Genomic DNA, 16,341 nt, shown 5'->3' with positions numbered 1-16,341 from the left:
GAGGAAGATTGTGGAGAAGGACCGATTCCAGACCTTGGGGGACCTGCGGAAGCAGTGGACTGAGTCTGGAGTAGAAACATCCAGAGCCACCGTGCACAGGCGTGTGCAGGAAATGGGCTACAGGTGCCGCATTCCCCAGGTCAAGCCACTTTTGAACCAGAAACAGCGGCAGAAGCGCCTGACCTGGGCTACAGAGAAGCAGCACTGGACTGTTGCTTAGTGGTCCAAAGTACTTTTTTCGGATGAAAGCAAATGTTGCATATCATTCGGAAATCAAGGTGCCAGAGTCTGGAGGAAGACTGGGGAGAAGGAAATGCCAAAATGCCTGAAGTCCAGTGTCAAGTACCCACAGTCAGTGATGGTCTGGGGTGCCATGTCAGCTGCTGGTGTTGGTCCACTGTGTTTTATCAAGGGCAGGGTCAATGCAGCTAGCTATCAGGAGATTTTGGAGCACTTCATGCTTCCATCTGCTGAAAAGCTTTATGGATATGAAGATTTCATTTTTTCAGCACGACCTGGCACCTGCTCACAGTGCCAAAACCACTGGTAAATGGTTTACTGACCATGGTATTACTGTGCTCAATTGGCCTGCCAACTCTCCTGACCTGAACCCCATAGAGAATCTGTGGGATATTGTGAAGAGAAAGTTGAGAGACGCAAGACCCAACACTCTGGCTGAGCTTAAGGCCGCTATCGAAGCATCCTGGGCCTCCATAACACCTCAGCAGTGCCACAGGCTGATTGCCTCCATGCCACGCCGCATTGAAGCAGTCATTTCTGCAAAAGGATTCCCCACCAAGTATTGAGTGCATAACTGAACATAATTATTTGAAGGTTGACTTTTTTTGTATTAAAAACACTTATTTTATTGGTCGGATGAAATATGCTAATTTTTTGAGATAGGAATTTGGGGTTTTCATGAGCTGTATGCCAAAATCATCAGTATTAAAACAATAAAAGACCTGAAATATTTCAGTTGGTGTGCAATGAATCTAAAATATATGAAAGTTTAATTTTTATCATTACATTATGGAAAATAATTAACTTTATCACAATATGCTATTTTTTTGAGAAGGACCTGTATATCAGTATGTAGCGTGTGTTAAAAGGGATTGTTGTTGACGGTAATCTGACCTGGATTTTCCTGGTCTAGTAATCCTGGAGATCCTTCTCTGTGGGCCCTACTCTCCAGGCTGGTGCCCCAGTACTATCCTATAAAGGCCAAGGTAAGCTGACAACACACACACACCTCATGCACACATCCGCATGGTTTGTAACGTGTGCGTTTGTGCTCCAGGGAGGTGCGATGGCAGGCCACGTTGCGTGTCTCTCCAGTATGACCCTGGGCAAGGTAGATACCTCACTTCTCTCCTCTGCACTCTCGCTCTGGAGGGAACCCCCCTCACTTACTGCTGCGTGCTGCCTGTGTGTCCTGCAGAGGGCGCTGTTGTACAGTGGCGCGAACCAGCTGGCGTGCGGGAGACACTCGGGTGAAGACCCCCGCAGGAACCCCCTGAAGACCCTGCAGAGGGCTGTGCTGCTCTGTCCCGGTGAGACCACAGGGGGGCGCTGCAACACCCGGTCCAGCCTCCACACATACACACACACACACCTATGTACCAAGCCCTTTAGTCACAACCTCAGTCCTTCATGCCCTAACGGCTCCTGTCCTCCACCCCTCCTTCCTAGATGACCCTGCGGCGTGGGCGGGGCTAATGGCTGCCTGTCACACTGAAAACGCCACCTGCGCCCTGTCTGGCTCCGCCCCAGGGAGACGGGGTTTGGAGCAGATTCTGATGGGGGTGGTGTCCGAGAAAGGTCGCCACAACCGGACAACATTGTCTCCCTGCGTGTGTGTCGATGTGGACGCACCAGTGCGTACGTGTGTGTGTGTCCGTACTCGAATGTGTGTTTGTGTCTAACCCTTCCCCTCGTGTGTGTGTGTGTGTGTGTGCAGTGCGCTGTGTGGAGGAGGTCGACCGGCCCCTGGCCCAGGCCCTAGAGGGCTGGGTGTTGCAGCAGGCAGTGACAGGACTCACCCTGAGGGGGGAGCTGGACCAGGCAGAGACCCTCTGCTCCCAGGTGCACACTCACCTTAAACACTCCTGACAAATGACAACACGCTCCCACAGCCAACACACACTCATCACTTAAGTTCTTTCTTTCTGCTTCGAGACACCTGAAGTCACTTGTCTTGCTTTCGCCTGTTAACGCCACCTCTCTGTCTCTCTCTCGCTGTCTCTCTCTCTCTCTCTCTCTCTCTCTCTGTGTATCTCGCTCTCTCTCTGTGTCTCTCTGTCTCTCTCTCTCTTTCTCTGTTTCTCTGTCTCTCTGTCTCTCTGTCTCTCTCTCTCTCTGTCTCTCTTGCTCTCTCTCTCTCTCTCTCTCTCTCTCTCTCTCTCTCTCTCTCTCTCTTGCTCTCTCTCTCTCTGTCTCTCTCTCTGTCTCTGTCTCTCTCGCTCTCTGTCTCTCTGTCTCTCTCGCTCTCTGTCTCTCTGTCTCTCTCTGTCTCTCTCCAGGTCCTGACTGTGTCTCCAGAACAGCCAGCCGTGCTCCTGCTGCTCAGGCAGGTGCAGTGTGAGCGCCTCCTCCTGGCCGGCGTCGGTACTGCCGCCCTGCCAGACGCGGTGCTGGAACAGCTCAGCAGTGCTGTCCTGGCCAACCACACGTCGGTGGCAGCCTGGCACGTGAGTCACACACTTGGGGTGTAGCTCAGTGGTTAGAGCGTTTGACGGCAGATCGAGAGGTTGTAGGTTGAATTAGTTGCTTTAGATGAACGTTTCTGCTGAATGAGTGCATTGTTTATTGTTTTTTAAGAGAATCAAGTGTTGTCATGCAAGCAACAGCAAAAACAAGCATTAAAATGTTAAAATGAACATTGTCAAAGGCAATAGCAGTCTATAAAAAAATGCTCTCTGTGAACTACTTTGCTTGCATTGAAAATTCTCCCTTCCCAACTTACTTTGACACATGGTTCTATCAGAAAACTTGAAGAGCTGAACAGCGTGATTGTAAAAATAGCATGCATTAGCCTGAGAGCGGGGAGCTGGTGAGATTCCTGCATTTCTGTCTCTCTGTGTGTGGTCCAAAAGACACGGCCGCTTAATGACAGCAGAGCGGAAACTGAGTTCAAAGGCCTCGTGTTAAGTGTCATTAGTGCCAACTGGAAAAGGAAAGTGACATTTGTATTTTCTCCCACTGACAGTTTCTCCTACTCTGCCCCCCCCCCCCCCCCTTCCACCCTCTTCCTCCCCCCCCCCCCCCCCCCCCCCCCCCCCCCCCCCCCCCTGTCTCAGTGGCTGGCGGAGGTGTACCGTAGCCAGGGCCTGCTGGTCCAGGCCGTGGTGGCCTACAGGCAGAGCCTGCAGCTGGCCTCTCAGCTGGGCCTGCTCAGCGCCCAGGTGGCCAGCCTCCTGCGCCTGGCCCTGCTAGCCCTGGGCCCCTGCATGGTGAGTCCTCTCCCTGGGTGAGAGGGGGTGGGGGGCCTGGAGGGTCTCATGGTGGAGGGTAGGGGATGGGGAGGGACAGACTGGAAACGATAGGGTTTATTAGCATGGCCGTAACTCTCACTGTGTACACTGTAGAGCCTTACATGTGGCCCCGCACACACAGAGTGAAAGGGTAATCGGATGAAACGCATGCTGGAGGCTGGACAGGGACTGGGATGAGGGCGTGCCCTACCCAGAAGCCCCTTCTGTCCTGACGGCAGTGGTCTGGTCACGGCGACTGCACCAGAGGAGAGATGAGTAAACACGACTCTGGGAAGGCCCTACAGGAAGTCATGGGAGCGCAGGGCAAGGCCAGGTGGAAGTGTAAACAGACCCAAGGCCAGGCGTTGTTTGGTTTAGGGAGGTATAGGCTTTCATTCTCTGCCCAATAGGCTTTCATTCTCTGCCCAATAGGCTTTCTGTCTGCTCAACAACCCACGCCTCTGCCCCAGAGAGGCTGTCTGACTTCACAAACTGAGGCTGTCGTCTCGTTCGTGCGGATATAGGAACGGATGACTGGCTTGTACATGCAGGGGATGGGTTCAGTTAGCATTAATCAGACCACCGGTCTGCCTGTGTGTGTGTGTGTGTGTGTGTGTGTGTGTGTGTGTGTGTGTGTGTGCGTGCTGGCTCGCATGCCTCCAGGCGGGCGTCCCCGGGAGCGACTGGAAGGACCTGGTGACGGAGGCCACCGCCGAGGTCCTGAAGCTCGGGCCCTCCCCCGTCGCCGTCCTCGCACAGTCCCTGCTGCAGTTCTCCACCAAGATGTCTGCCAGGTGGGTGGCCCCGTGTCTGGCACCTCTCATTCAGCTGGCGAGGAGAGACAAACCCTGACCACGTGGGTGACCTGTTGTTTGTTTCCCCTCCTCCTCTCCCCTCCTCCTCCTCCTCCCCCAGGGAGACCAGAAGGCTCCTGGAGAGGGTGGTGTACGACCGCTCCCACAACTCCCCTCGCACGGTGCTGTCTGTGGCCCGCTGGTACCTCCTCAGGCACCTCCACGCCAAGGACGACCTGGAGCTGATGGACGTACGTTCACGTTGAAAATACACACACACTCATCTCTACCCTGGTCCTCAGTGGCCCACTGTCCTGTATGTTGCAGATGTTTCCCTGCTCCGGCACACCTGATTCATATGAATGGGTCATGATCAAGCTCAGCAGAAGCCTGATCATGATCTTTCATTAGAATCAGGTGTGGAGGAGCAGGGAAACATCTGCAACATGCAGGACAGTGGGCCCTGAGGACCAGAGCCCTATACTACGAAGCCAGATGCAGGGTTAGCGAGGTCACTTCAGGTTTAACTCTGAATTTTCAGTATCACGACAGTGGTTCACGTCTTACCAGCATAGATCACCATGGTATCACCATGCTGCGCACCTTACCTGCTTCGTAGCAGGTTATGTTTGAGAACAGATTAACACGTGTAAAAGCACCGCCTAATGTGACCAGTGACCTATGCACTTTGTAAAGCTCTCTCTTGGAAGTCGCTTTGGATTAAAGCGTCTGCTAAATGAATAAATGTAAATGTACAACTGACCAATCAAAAATTGCCTTGGAAAAAGGCATCACAATTTGTTGAAGATCCCGTGGATGTAATTGTATGGAAAACCCTATTGTATTTAGTCAGATGTACGACTGCCCTAATGAATGAAAATGACAAGGCCATTAACCTTCGCATTCATAGTCGGCAGTTTTCTCCCAACATTCCTTTCTTTTATTAGAAGCAGCAACAATGCGGCTTTTCACTTTAAATATGCTCTTAAACCTTTAGTATTTTTTATAGTCGCTGCTCTTGTGACGTATGGCACTCTAGACTCGAGCATGTTTGTAATTGGTCACATTTGGCAAACGCGCCCCTTTTGACGTGAACGCGCTCATCGCTCAAGTGTGGAAACCTGGGTCGAGTTAAGGAGAGTTGATAACCGCCGGCGCAACACGGCTTGGCGCGATCGCGGTGGTCAGGCTCAGCGAAGCAAGACGATGAGAAGGTCTCCTGGGCGTGTTGAACCTGCTTCACAGTACAGGCCCCAGGGTCGAAGACGGCCACTGTAGACAGTTTGACATGTTGTCCAACCCTGGTTGGTCATGACACCCAGCACAGGGCATCATGGAGGAGCAGCCTACAGGGTTGAGGTACGTCAGTGAAGAGGGAGATCCAGAGAAAGAGGATCCACCAACAGGTGTTTATGATGTATTGATTTACTTCCACCCCTATGCAGCAAGCATGTCTTTAGGGGAAGTAGGGTTACTGTAGAAGTGACAGTGAGAGAGCGAGAGTGAGCGAGAGGTCTGGTTGGAGACACAGAAGTAGCAGGCCTAAGACTGCAGAGGCTAAAACGGGTAATGCACTGAACTGCCTTCACCCCCCCCACACACACACACACCATCTCCTCTAAGTGATTCCTGCTTTGGTTTTCTGTAGACCCTCCTGGATCAAGCCAGAGCCTGCGGAGACCAGAGGCTTCAGGAGTTCCACACTCTGCTCACCACCCCCTCCGACTCTCGCTGAGCTTCCTGTGCGGACGCCCCGCCCTGCACCCCGCCCTCCCTTAACCCCGCCCCCAGCCTGGACATGGCCGCGTGGCCATGTGGCCCTGCTGAGAACCAGGAACAACACATGAACTGAAATCAAGCGTCTCTGAATTCCTCATCCCTCTGCTCCGTCTGAATGATTCGCTGCGGCTCTGTGATTTTCTGAACAAACGTATGTATAGGGAGTCATCCGTGGAATGTGCGGCTTTGTCACGAGAATAAGCACTTATAGACGCTCGCTTTTCAAATCCATGGTAGAACAGCGTCCCAAACCGTCGACTGTGGGTGTATAATGATGCCGATTCATTGTCCACCTTATCTTATCATGTATGTGCAATCCAGCTAGCCTGTCGCAGGTAGCCATACCAAAATCCTGTCTCTGTAATCGTGTTGGTGGAAGATGTGATAGCATACTGTGCCCACCGGTGGAATTGAACAACAAGCGATGTGTGAATGTGCTTTAATTGTGCCTGTGTAGTTGTAATGTCTATGCTTCGCCAAACCTCAAGTCTTTGCATGGTAAGTGCCTTTCCCCGGGTTGGTCTTCACATCTGCCCTCAGACATTTTCGAAATATGAAATGAAAGATGATTTTCATTTGCTACCTAACACAGCCCGTCGCCGTGGAAAGCCGTACCCGTGTTTGTCCAAAGCCTTCACCACAAGCTGCGTGTGCAAGTTGGCACCTGGCCACTCGCAGGGAAATGAGAAGGATTCTGGAAAGATCCAGGTGTCCTTTCACAGCGGCCGGTCTATTGTGCAGCCGTCAGTCGAGCGGACAGATTCGTGTCACACCTTTTGATTTCATCGGAGATGGATTCTTGATGATGTCTGGACTATATATCACTGGGAAAATGATTTGTTTAAACGACCATCGACAATGACTTTATTCATTTATTTGTGATTAAAAAAAGGGGTTTTGCCAACAGCAACCAAGATTGTGCTTTTTTTTTCCGAGAATAGAAAGAGGTTCAGTGGTTATCATCCTGGATATTCACATTACAGTGAAGAAGACATGTGGAAATATGGAGGTGTAACAACCTACACATTCCTCCCACGATTGTACAGTGCACATATCAATATTTGGCATGGCTTGATAGGGTTTGTATCATTGCCTGACAGAAAGAGCGAGTGGAGTGTTAAGATGCGAACCGAATCCAACTCAATCATGTCCTTCCGGATGTTCTGACCTACTCAGGGGCGCCGCCAGGAATTTTGGGCCCCATGAAAAAAAATACAATAAAACTTTTTCAATTTTGGGGGGCCCCTGTCAGTCAGGGGCCCTTGGAATTGTCCTAGCTTCCCCCCCCCCCCCCTATACGGCGCCCCTGGACCTACTGCCTGAGAGTCCAGCACTGTACAACCTTCCCCATCCTCAACCGCAGAGGCTGGCCGAGCACACGTGCTTGACCATGAAGGTGCAAATCTTCTGCCCACAGCCCCAGCACTGCTGCAGGGTGTGCGTGTGACTGGGCGGACTCTTCCTGTTACACACGGCGCACGCGCCTTGGCCTCCGGCGGCTCCTCCGCTGCTCCGCCCGGCTCCGCCCCCCTCTGACCGGCGGGGGGACTGGGCGATGAGCTGGCGAAGCTCCGCCAGGACGGTGGCGTCGGGCGCCAGAGCGACGCCGGCCACCCGGATCCGCTGGGGGTCAAACACACAGTCCTCCTCCAGACCGCTGGGCACGGCCTTCATGCCGCAGTTGGGGGGCACCCAGGCCGTGTCGTACTTGTGCTGCGTGTGCCAGCTCTTCTGCATGGGGTGGCCGTCCTTGTCGATGCGCTTGACGCGGCCCACGTCCACGTCGAGGGTCAGGACGACGCGGGTGGCGACGTGGCGTCCCAGGGGGTAGCGCTCGGCCTTCTTCTGGTCGCGGCTCACGTACACGCCGGCGCCCAGCATTCCGTCTGGAGACTGGCGGAAGCCGTTGGCGATGATGAGCCGGGCCGTTTGGACGGTGGTGCCGTGGTACATGGTGTAGGTCTTGCCGTCTTTTGGTGTTTGCGCGCCGGTCAGTTCTACCCCCAGAGTGGAATCGTCGTCATAGACCACTTCCCAGCCATTGTATGATACTGACATGTTCCTGTAGAATAAAACATCTCAGTTTCATGGCATGCGGTTTCTTTCAGTCTACAGCTAGGGAATTATGGTGAACTTCAAGGCTACATCAAGAAATAATAACGTTTTATGATAATATTATTATAATGTAATTTTTGTTATTGTTTTTACATTTAGTCAACTTTGGGCAAGTTGGGCAATGGGAGTTTCGTCTTTACATTCGTACTTTTTTGTAAAAATTACTTCCAAAAGTCACAGTGAGATTTAAGCATATGTATCTCGAGCTAATACAGAATGTGGTGCCCAACCGTTTGAAAATACTGTAAAATTGAAAACGTATTTCTTACCTTTCGAGTCGGCAAAAGAACAATTCTGAAGTTCGTGTACAGTAACGTACTTTCACTTTCTCTTCAGCTGACGGTGATGCTCGTATCAAAACTCACAGAAAATCGTAGTTTTTTTTTTTTTATGACCTTAAAGATTTAATTTTTTTAAAGAAACATCCACATTTTTTACAAAATATAAGGGCATGAAGGTGGACGATGAAGACATAGTAGAATAAAAAATTGTAAATGCTACCATGCATACAAAATGATTACCTGCAGGCCTCGAGTTCATTGTTTTGCAATAGTAAGTTGTTTTGTTTAGGCACTAATTCTATGTGGCTATAACTAAGAGCAAAGTTAATTCTTATTGACAGGGACCAGGATACAAACAAATGAAACATCGCTCGAGAATTTTTGCTTAAAAATAATACAGATCCATGCAGTGATTATTTTCAGTAAAAAATAAGTCGTGTTATTTATGTTTTTTTCAGAGCGGAATAATGGAACACATACCGTATTTCAATTAGTAAATCAATATTTCAAATCCCAGATGTAGTAGTAGGAAACCTCCCCAGAGCGATGTCACGTGTCTCTTAACTGCACAACCTTTCTATGGATTTGTTTGATGTCCTTCTGCAGCTTGTCTTTGTCCAGGCGGGCTTTCGTGTCAACTATCTGCCTCAGGGATTCTATAGCATCATGGATGGACTTGAATCCTTTTTCATCACAAAGAGAAAGGCAGAGAAAGAGAGGACTGAATAAGTAGCTGTCCGGTAGGTAGATTGCTTTACCGTACCCTTTGATGGACTTGGTACATTGGTACCAAGTCCATTGTTCACCCAATACCTTCATCTCGACTCAGGTACCTATGGGTTAGAGGGGCAGTGGTCAGCATAAAGGATTTGGGCCTGCCTTGGAATCATAAAGGTTAATAGCATTTTTTCAGCCGTGGCCAACATTAAAAGCATCATCTATAATGGATATGGGCCCCCTTCCCACCCTCTCTCCTCTCCACTTGTCTGAGGGAATGATTAAAGGGTCCTGCAGGCGCAGTCTAGCCAGACAGACTGGAGGCGGAAAGGTGATTCACTCCTCTTTACAGCACAGCTCTTATTTACTCGGCCCATTCAGGTATGGTGACAGAACTACAACTTCGAGGGAGGGAAGGAGGGCTGGAGGGAGGGCTGGAGGGAGGGCTGGAGGGAGGGAGGGAGGGCTGGAGGGAGGGAGGGAGGGCTGGAGGGAGGGAGGGAGGGCTGTTCTCAAAGTAAACTCCGGCCCTGGAAAAATGAGACATAAATTGCCACCGGGATGGGCTGGTGAAGAGGATGGATTTCGATCTCACCTGTGTGAAACGGCTTGTCCTCAGTCTCTGTGTCCAATTACAACGTTTCAACACCCATATGAGGCCAGAGATAGCATCAGCCCTATGGAGTTCCGAGTAAGGCTTTACGTAAGCAACCATTGCAAATGGTCGCATGTGAACAGGCCTTCCATGGTTTGTGTGTTGTTTTATATTTGACTCTCCTCCTTGATATGCAACGTATCCAAATCAACAGGAAATGTAGCATAATGTGTCTATCTGAAATGAGTTTCACTGTGAAACATTTGGACCGGTCACCACCTAGTCATGCCTTCATAACTCTTGTGTTCTCACATTTAGCTGGCCCAGTTAGTCGCCTGCTGTATTCGATTCTCAGCTCAGGTTGTTCTGGTTATCTCAGTCGACCAGAACAGGCTCAGACACCTATCCAAACTGCAGCCAATTGGAAAGAAGCACCATGGACTCGTCTCCAATGGAGCCCACGATACCTGGTTCCAATCGCACGGCGGTCGCACACCAACTCCCGAAAGGTGTCTCCTCCAGGGGTTTGTACAGAGCCCACAGGCCTCTCAGTGGAAGTGAGGCGAAGGGGACTCACCTGACTGGTACTCCTGTTTGGCCAGTTGCAGCTCTTCTCGGAGGCCGGCCTCCACCATGGCCACCCTGCTCTGCAGTTTATCCTCCGAGCGTCTCACCCTGTCTGTCTGCTTCTCCTTCACCAGCCGGCCCTCAGCCCGGTCCAGACGGCCAGCCAGCAGACGCAGCTGTCTGTCTAGACGCCCCTCCACCTCAGCCTGTGGACACGCACGCACGCACGCACAGGGAAAGCCAGTTTTGATGGAGGAAAAAACAAACAAACACAATTGCAGTGCACCAAGCCGAAACAGCACCCGCAGACACTGTACCGTTTGCTCATGCAGGAGCGCTTGCAGACGCTCTCTGGCCTGGGTGTGTGTCTGCTCCGAGGTTTGGAGACGCTCCTCTGCCCACCTCCTCAGCCGGTCCGAGTCCTCCCTCGCCTGCTTCAGACCACTGGAGCTCCTGCGGAACATGGTTAGGTGATTCCCGAGGGAATGATGATGTTGGAACACACACCTTGTATATCTACCGGGGGGGGGGGGGGGCGACAGCAGAGGCCTTTCTCTTAGTCGTTTGCTGAATATCGGCGATGGAGTGTGTGTTGGCAGACAGTCGCCATAGTGAGGAGATGTTTCCCCCGTCTCTGGGCTTCTGCTGAGCTCCCAAAGCAGCCCTTGGAGGAAAATCGTCATGGCGAGGCTCTTCTTGGTAGCGGCAACAGTGACCTTCACTGAGAAGGCCCATCGCACTCTTTGTTTTCTGTGTGAGCCAGGCAGCTCTTCTCTCGGAGGCCGGTCCGAGGAGCAGCGCCAGTGTCTCTCTCTCTCTGTCTCTCTCTCTCTGTCTCTCTCTCTGTCTCTCTCTCTCTCTGTCTCTCTCTCTCTCTCTCTCTCTCAGCCAAGCGGCCATCGGTCATCTGCCTCGCAACTGAACACTAAACTCTCAACTCTTGGGACTCGAGTCTGAGCGATTACTTTCAGTCATTTTTACATGTAGACAGAGATGTGTAGGATAAGGGCTCTGACCTTGGACAAGGTGCGGCAGCTTTCCCCTCAGTAGTTTGACACACACAGGAGCGCGGTACCTCCTGTGACTCATCAGTTTATTTCTCATGGGTGTCATTTGGTAGCTAAACAATGACCCCCCCCCCCCCCTCTCAAAATTCCCTCTCCTTCTTCTCATCTAGAGTTTCGCCTTGGCTGAGAGGTTCTGCGAGGCCGGCAACTTACTCTGGTCTCAGCTCTGTGTGTGTGTGTGTGTGTGTGTGGCACAGGAAAACAGAGAAAGAAAGAGAGAGGCTACTGGGCAGTGGACCAGGACGTGACCTAACTACAGATGAGGCTAACCCAGGAAGTCTTGTTCAGTACCCGATGCCGGCTGGCCATGGCAGCCAACACGGATTGATTTCCTCAAACCTGACTCTAATGGAGGTTTCTATTATAGACCTGATACTGTTGCTTCTGGACGGTAAACAATGAATGTGCCTTTTCACTTCTGTTGACTAATATAATACGTTCCAATGAAATATCCGTAGCTCTTCCCTAGTGTAGGAAATACAAATTGCGTACTGTTTTATGATGTATATGGTAACATAAAAGAAGTCTGGATGGGGTCTGGTCTACATTATAGCTGGTGAAGCCGTCTGTGACAGAACCAGGCAGACGCTTAGCTATTTCGCATCTGTGAAAAGGCGTGAGTGTATTGTTGATTTGCAGTTTAGGTTCCACTTGTGCAGGGCATCTATCGAACACTTCTATTAAAAGCTTGCTGGGCCTCAGCTATGGAGAAGACAGATGGAGAACAGAGAAGCATTACACAACATTCAGAACAACAAACAGCAACAGCAAGCCACCAGAACGCCGGACGCCTTTCTCTGTAAATGCTCGGAACGATGTCTGCATGGGTTCAGCATTCACAAACAAAGCAGGCATCGGCAACCCTTCCTCAGGGGATAGAAAGGTCAGTCTTGGGGGGGGGGGGGGGGAGGCTGGGGGATGGATGTCAAAGGGACCTAAGTGTTTTGGACCGCTGCGGCCCTGCGGGGGAACTCTGCTCTAACCGAATCTAAAGAGATCGATTCCAGAGGATTTGTGACGGGAGGGTTTGGCAGTTTGTTTTACTTAAAGCTCCGGGGTGGTTTCCAGGGGATTGGAAGTGACCTCGATCTTGGCTCGAGTTGAAGGTTTGAACTGGAAGGAAACACCTGATCCCCCCCACCTGTCCTCCAGGATGTGGATGTGGCCGTGCAGCTCAGCCCAGGAGCTCTTCTGTCCCAGGTCCTTCTCGCTCAGAGAGACCTTCAATTCCCCCAGCGCCCGAGACAGCTACACACACAAACACACACGCAGCTTCGTTACAACAAGTGGTCAATATATTGATGAACTGAACAATGATCAACGCATCAACAATCAATCCTGTGTGACCCGTCTGTCTACAGCTAGAGGGATTTTGAATGGATGAATACAAGTTGCAGAATCCCCTTGCGCTCAGCTGAGTCAGACCTGAGTACGTTCAACATTGTTTTCCTCTCGTTTCCCTGAAATGTGGTCCCAGCGGCTCAGTCACAGCGCTCCTGCCTGTGCTGACGACCCACTTTCCACTCCTTTCCCAATTACCTTTATGGCAGCGCTTGACCACTCCCCCAGAGTTAATGTGCCGCAGTCCCAGTGATATACCACCCGTCCCAGAAAACAGAGAGCATGCTGGGAGTGGGAGGGAAGCTCAAGGAAATCGGACGTACCGTAACTGTATACAATACGTTTTCTTGTGTGTTTTCTCCCGAGAACCGCAATCGGTTCACAGGTTAACTTAGTGTAAAGGCAGACGCTGGAGGGTTGCTTTTGGTCCGTGTGAGAGAGCACGTAAGCTCACGCAGAGCCGGCGGTGTGAGGGGGGCTGTCACCTTGGTCTCCGTGTCCCCGAGTGAGACCTCCAGGGTGGACCTGAGCTCCGATACCTCCCGCTGGAGCCTGAGGAAGTCACGCCCTCCGGAGCTAACGTCACCGGACAGCTTGGCGATGCTGGCATCGCACCTGGGGTAGGGGGAGGGGGAGAGAGGGAGGGGGGCAGAGGGACAGAGGGGCAGCGACACTCTCACTCAGACGGACAGCTGTCTGTGCTGTTTTATTCTTCCCTGTCTTAAGGTGTGTACAAGGAAGCACATGAGGGAGATTTTGAAAGCCTTCCAGATTATTCTTTCCACAGAATGGAGGCTGTTATGATGTTTTTCAAATTTGGGCCATTTTTTTGTAAGATGTGTCCCTATGGGGGACAAGGGGATGCAAAATTATTTCAATGACAAAAATAAATCTCTAAGGGTGCACAAAACTCAGTTGAACACTAATGAAACTCGCTGACAAATGGACTCCCGGAGAGAAACTCTACTTGCAAATGGCCTTAAAACCAAGGTTTCTAATCACACAACTCATTTCTAGACAGCAGCAATAAAGAGGAATGGGGTACTTTGTGTGTGTGTGTTTGTGTGTATGTTAGAAGAATGCTTGAAATCACATTGTGTAGTCCCATTTGTAGACTCATTTGAAAAACAATTGTTTAGCTTGCAGCAGTTGTAAAGATGTATTTTTCGTCACTGCTAGCAGTTTCACGGATTGTGATTGTATTCAACGAAAGCATTTTTTATGTGTGTCTTCACTCAAATGTCGTGTGTAACCTGGACTATAGTACGAGGACACATCGAGAGATAGCTGTTGGAGTGTAGGCGAGTAGTGAGTACCTGGCCACTCGTCCTCGCAGGTCACCAATCCCCTCCAGGTTCTTGTGATCCAGGCTCTGAACGGCAAACGACGTCCCAGAGCTGATGCTGTCTCTCTGGATGATCTGTCTCTCCAGTACCTGCTCCCATGACAACAACAACTGGGGTGAGACTGCCCGGCACAGCCACACCTCATCTCACCACCTCTGCAACGAGAAGCAGCTTTGAGAGCCAGGCAGATGGACCAGGCTATGTGGACTTCATTACCACAGAGCTGTCCTTGGCAGATGGTTAGGCAGGACTATCGAACTGGTTAAATGGCATTCTCATTAACTTGATTAGGATCTGGGTCTGGAGCATTCTGCTGACTGTTCTCCTCATACACACACACAGAGAAACATGCATGCGCACACACACACACACACACACATTTACACACAACTACATTAAATCAATTTGGTGATGCCAGTCCCTGTTTTAATGTTTAATAATGGTGACTGATCCATTTAACATTTTAGACATTTAGCAGACGCTCTTATCCAGAGCGACTTACAGTAAGTACACAAGTGCACTGTTCATTGTAGATATTTATTTCAGTATTTAATATTTTTATGTTACATGGTACTATAAGAGTGCAATTGTTCCGTAAACAAAGCACTGTTTTACACTTCTATCTGTGAACGTACTCATCTGGTTTTGTTTACTGTGTAAGGCAGCCCTGTCTGCCCCTGTTAGGTCATGTTTCTGGGCAGGGAAAATGCAGCTGTGGCAAAAAAGAATTCTACCAGACATTGACTGATTAAACAACCACAGTTTTTATGCACCACTGTTACAGTATTACCTCTGCTAAGTGACTTTGTTGGCCACCATTCCAGAGCATTCATTGGTCGTCATTAAACTTATTGCTTGCTTAGGAGAAAAACTCCCATATGGCAGAATGAGATAGTGAGGCTGGCTCAGGGTTCTCTGAATGTTCCACCTAGTGTTATCAAACTAGACTGATCCAGCTTACAGGACGAGAGACAGATGGAGACAGAGAGGGAGAGCGAAACAGAGGGAGATAGAAGGGAAGAGAGAGAGAGAGATGTTGAGAGAGAAATAGACAGAGATAGGACAGAATATCGAGGCAAATATTTGCCCGGTGGAGGGATCTTCCTCATAACGCACCTCTAATCAGAAGTGGCTGTAGCTGAACCCTACCTGGATGTCTGTGCTGAGCTGTTTGACGATGTGTGTGATGACATGAATGTGGCTCTCCAGTAGCCGGCGAGAGGAGGCCTCTGATTGGACGCAGCCCTGGGTGGAATGCAGGCTGGTCGCCACCTCCTCCTTGATCCTCAACGCCTGCTCCAGCAGCTCGCTCATCGCACGCTCCTGATTGGTCAGCCGGCCTTCGACCACATCCGACCTGAGAGTAGACACAACATGGTTTCCTCAGCCAGGTATAAGAGGGTGTTCAACCACACAGCAGTGATGAGAATCCTGTGTCTTCGACAAATCAGAAAGTGTCTCTCAAATGAGCAAATATAAATGTAACATACAGACATTGTGATCGTCCTGCACACCTACAAATCCAGTGCAAGTGACCTGCAGAATTCTCTTTCAAATGTTCCTTTCCCTTCCTGTGTGTCAGCTCTCTAAAGGTGTCGGGTGTTGACATGGATTAGGGATTAATTTGATCGAGGTGAGAGCAAGGGAGGAAGGTCAGCACCGTTTCTCTGAAGCGGGTTTATCTGCTAGAGGAAATGGCATGTGCCTATGCACCCATTTGCAGAATCTGACTTGTGAGAGAGCATGAGAAAAGAGTCTCTCGGGGTCGGTGTTAGCTCTGAGGTCAAACCTACCTGTCGTGTGGCTGGTACGGTTGTAACATGGACTTGTCTGCCATGATTCCTCCACCAAACAGACTGTCCTGGAATGAAAAATTCGAACTGAATCTTGTTGTCTTGCAAAACAGCTTACAACATGTACAATATGTCCAGCCTTCTTTTCTAAAATTGACCCAACATAAGTGTTAAACACAATAAAGTTCAGTATTAAGTCAATTTTAAAGTTCTTAAAGTACTTACCAATGGTCTAAAGTGCTGTCCTTCCTGTGTTTGTGCTGGTCACTTGGTAACTGCAGTAGATCAGTCTGAATGGGGAGTGTGTCACCAGCCCCTGGCAACAGCACAATCATGGATTTGATTGATATGTTGCTATGAAACCTGCTCACTCAGCAAATGAGTAAGTTGTGTTGCAACAGGCAGTCCAGCCAGTTATTGTACCAGTATGCTTTTACCTGGACATATTGATCTGTGGTGAACATACACACAGGCCA

The 16,341-nt window shown here is 50.3% G+C and overlaps 3 protein-coding genes across 3 annotated transcripts; 1 reads left to right on the top strand and 2 right to left on the bottom strand.

Moving 5' to 3' along the window:
* The first annotated feature begins 1,126 nt into the window (after positions 1-1,126).
* ttc37 (tetratricopeptide repeat domain 37) lies at positions 1,127-6,953 on the top strand. Its single transcript, XM_047016384.1, has 10 exons — positions 1,127-1,226; positions 1,298-1,351; positions 1,439-1,550; positions 1,690-1,818; positions 1,958-2,082; positions 2,520-2,687; positions 3,297-3,449; positions 4,134-4,264; positions 4,386-4,515; positions 5,913-6,953. Exons 2-10 carry the CDS (start codon positions 1,307-1,309, stop codon positions 5,997-5,999), a joined length of 1,080 nt encoding a protein of 359 aa, XP_046872340.1. The 5' UTR covers positions 1,127-1,226; positions 1,298-1,306; the 3' UTR covers positions 6,000-6,953.
* Positions 6,954-7,323: 370 nt separating this feature from the next.
* Positions 7,324-8,538, bottom strand: LOC124464501 (grass carp reovirus (GCRV)-induced gene 2p). Its single transcript, XM_047016383.1, has 2 exons — positions 8,428-8,538; positions 7,324-8,105 (listed from the first exon to the last, which is right to left on the bottom strand). The coding sequence occupies exon 2, from the start codon at positions 8,099-8,101 to the stop codon at positions 7,397-7,399; it is 705 nt and encodes a 234-aa protein (XP_046872339.1). The 5' UTR covers positions 8,102-8,105; positions 8,428-8,538; the 3' UTR covers positions 7,324-7,396.
* Positions 8,539-8,988: 450 nt separating this feature from the next.
* On the bottom strand, positions 8,989-15,911 carry fam81b (family with sequence similarity 81 member B). The gene is made up of 8 exons (XM_047016381.1): positions 15,866-15,911; positions 15,222-15,429; positions 14,043-14,161; positions 13,212-13,341; positions 12,527-12,633; positions 10,636-10,771; positions 10,329-10,524; positions 8,989-9,122 (listed from the first exon to the last, which is right to left on the bottom strand). The coding sequence occupies exons 1-8, from the start codon at positions 15,907-15,909 to the stop codon at positions 8,989-8,991; spliced, it is 1,074 nt and encodes a 357-aa protein (XP_046872337.1). The 5' UTR covers positions 15,910-15,911.
* Between the last annotated feature and the right edge of the window lie 430 nt (positions 15,912-16,341).

Source organism: Hypomesus transpacificus, unplaced genomic scaffold (genome assembly GCF_021917145.1).
Source record: "Hypomesus transpacificus isolate Combined female unplaced genomic scaffold, fHypTra1 scaffold_353, whole genome shotgun sequence".
NCBI lineage: Eukaryota > Metazoa > Chordata > Actinopteri > Osmeriformes > Osmeridae > Hypomesus > Hypomesus transpacificus.
The sequence above is the reverse complement of the archived record's forward strand: the minus strand, read 5'-3'. Positions and strand labels throughout refer to the sequence as shown.

Excerpts from the sequence above, each read along its gene's own strand:
- LOC124464501 (XM_047016383.1), bottom strand. The coding sequence starts at position 8,101 with ATGTCAGTATCATACAATGGCTGGGAAGTGGTCTATGACGACGATTCC.
- ttc37 (XM_047016384.1), top strand. The coding sequence starts at position 1,307 with ATGGCAGGCCACGTTGCGTGTCTCTCCAGTATGACCCTGGGCAAG. Across the intron at positions 1,819-1,957 it reads GGGGGTGGTGTCCGAGAAAG|TGCGCTGTGTGGAGGAGGTC; the intron begins GTCGCCACAACC and ends GTGTGTGTGCAG. Across the intron at positions 2,083-2,519 it reads CAGAGACCCTCTGCTCCCAG|GTCCTGACTGTGTCTCCAGA; the intron begins GTGCACACTCAC and ends GTCTCTCTCCAG.
- fam81b (XM_047016381.1), bottom strand. The coding sequence starts at position 15,909 with ATGGCAGACAAGTCCATGTTACAACCGTACCAGCCACACGACAG. Across the intron at positions 15,430-15,865 it reads CCGTACCAGCCACACGACAG|GTCGGATGTGGTCGAAGGCC; the intron begins GTAGGTTTGACC and ends GTCTACTCTCAG. Across the intron at positions 14,162-15,221 it reads AGCTCAGCACAGACATCCAG|GTACTGGAGAGACAGATCAT; the intron begins GTAGGGTTCAGC and ends TCATGGGAGCAG.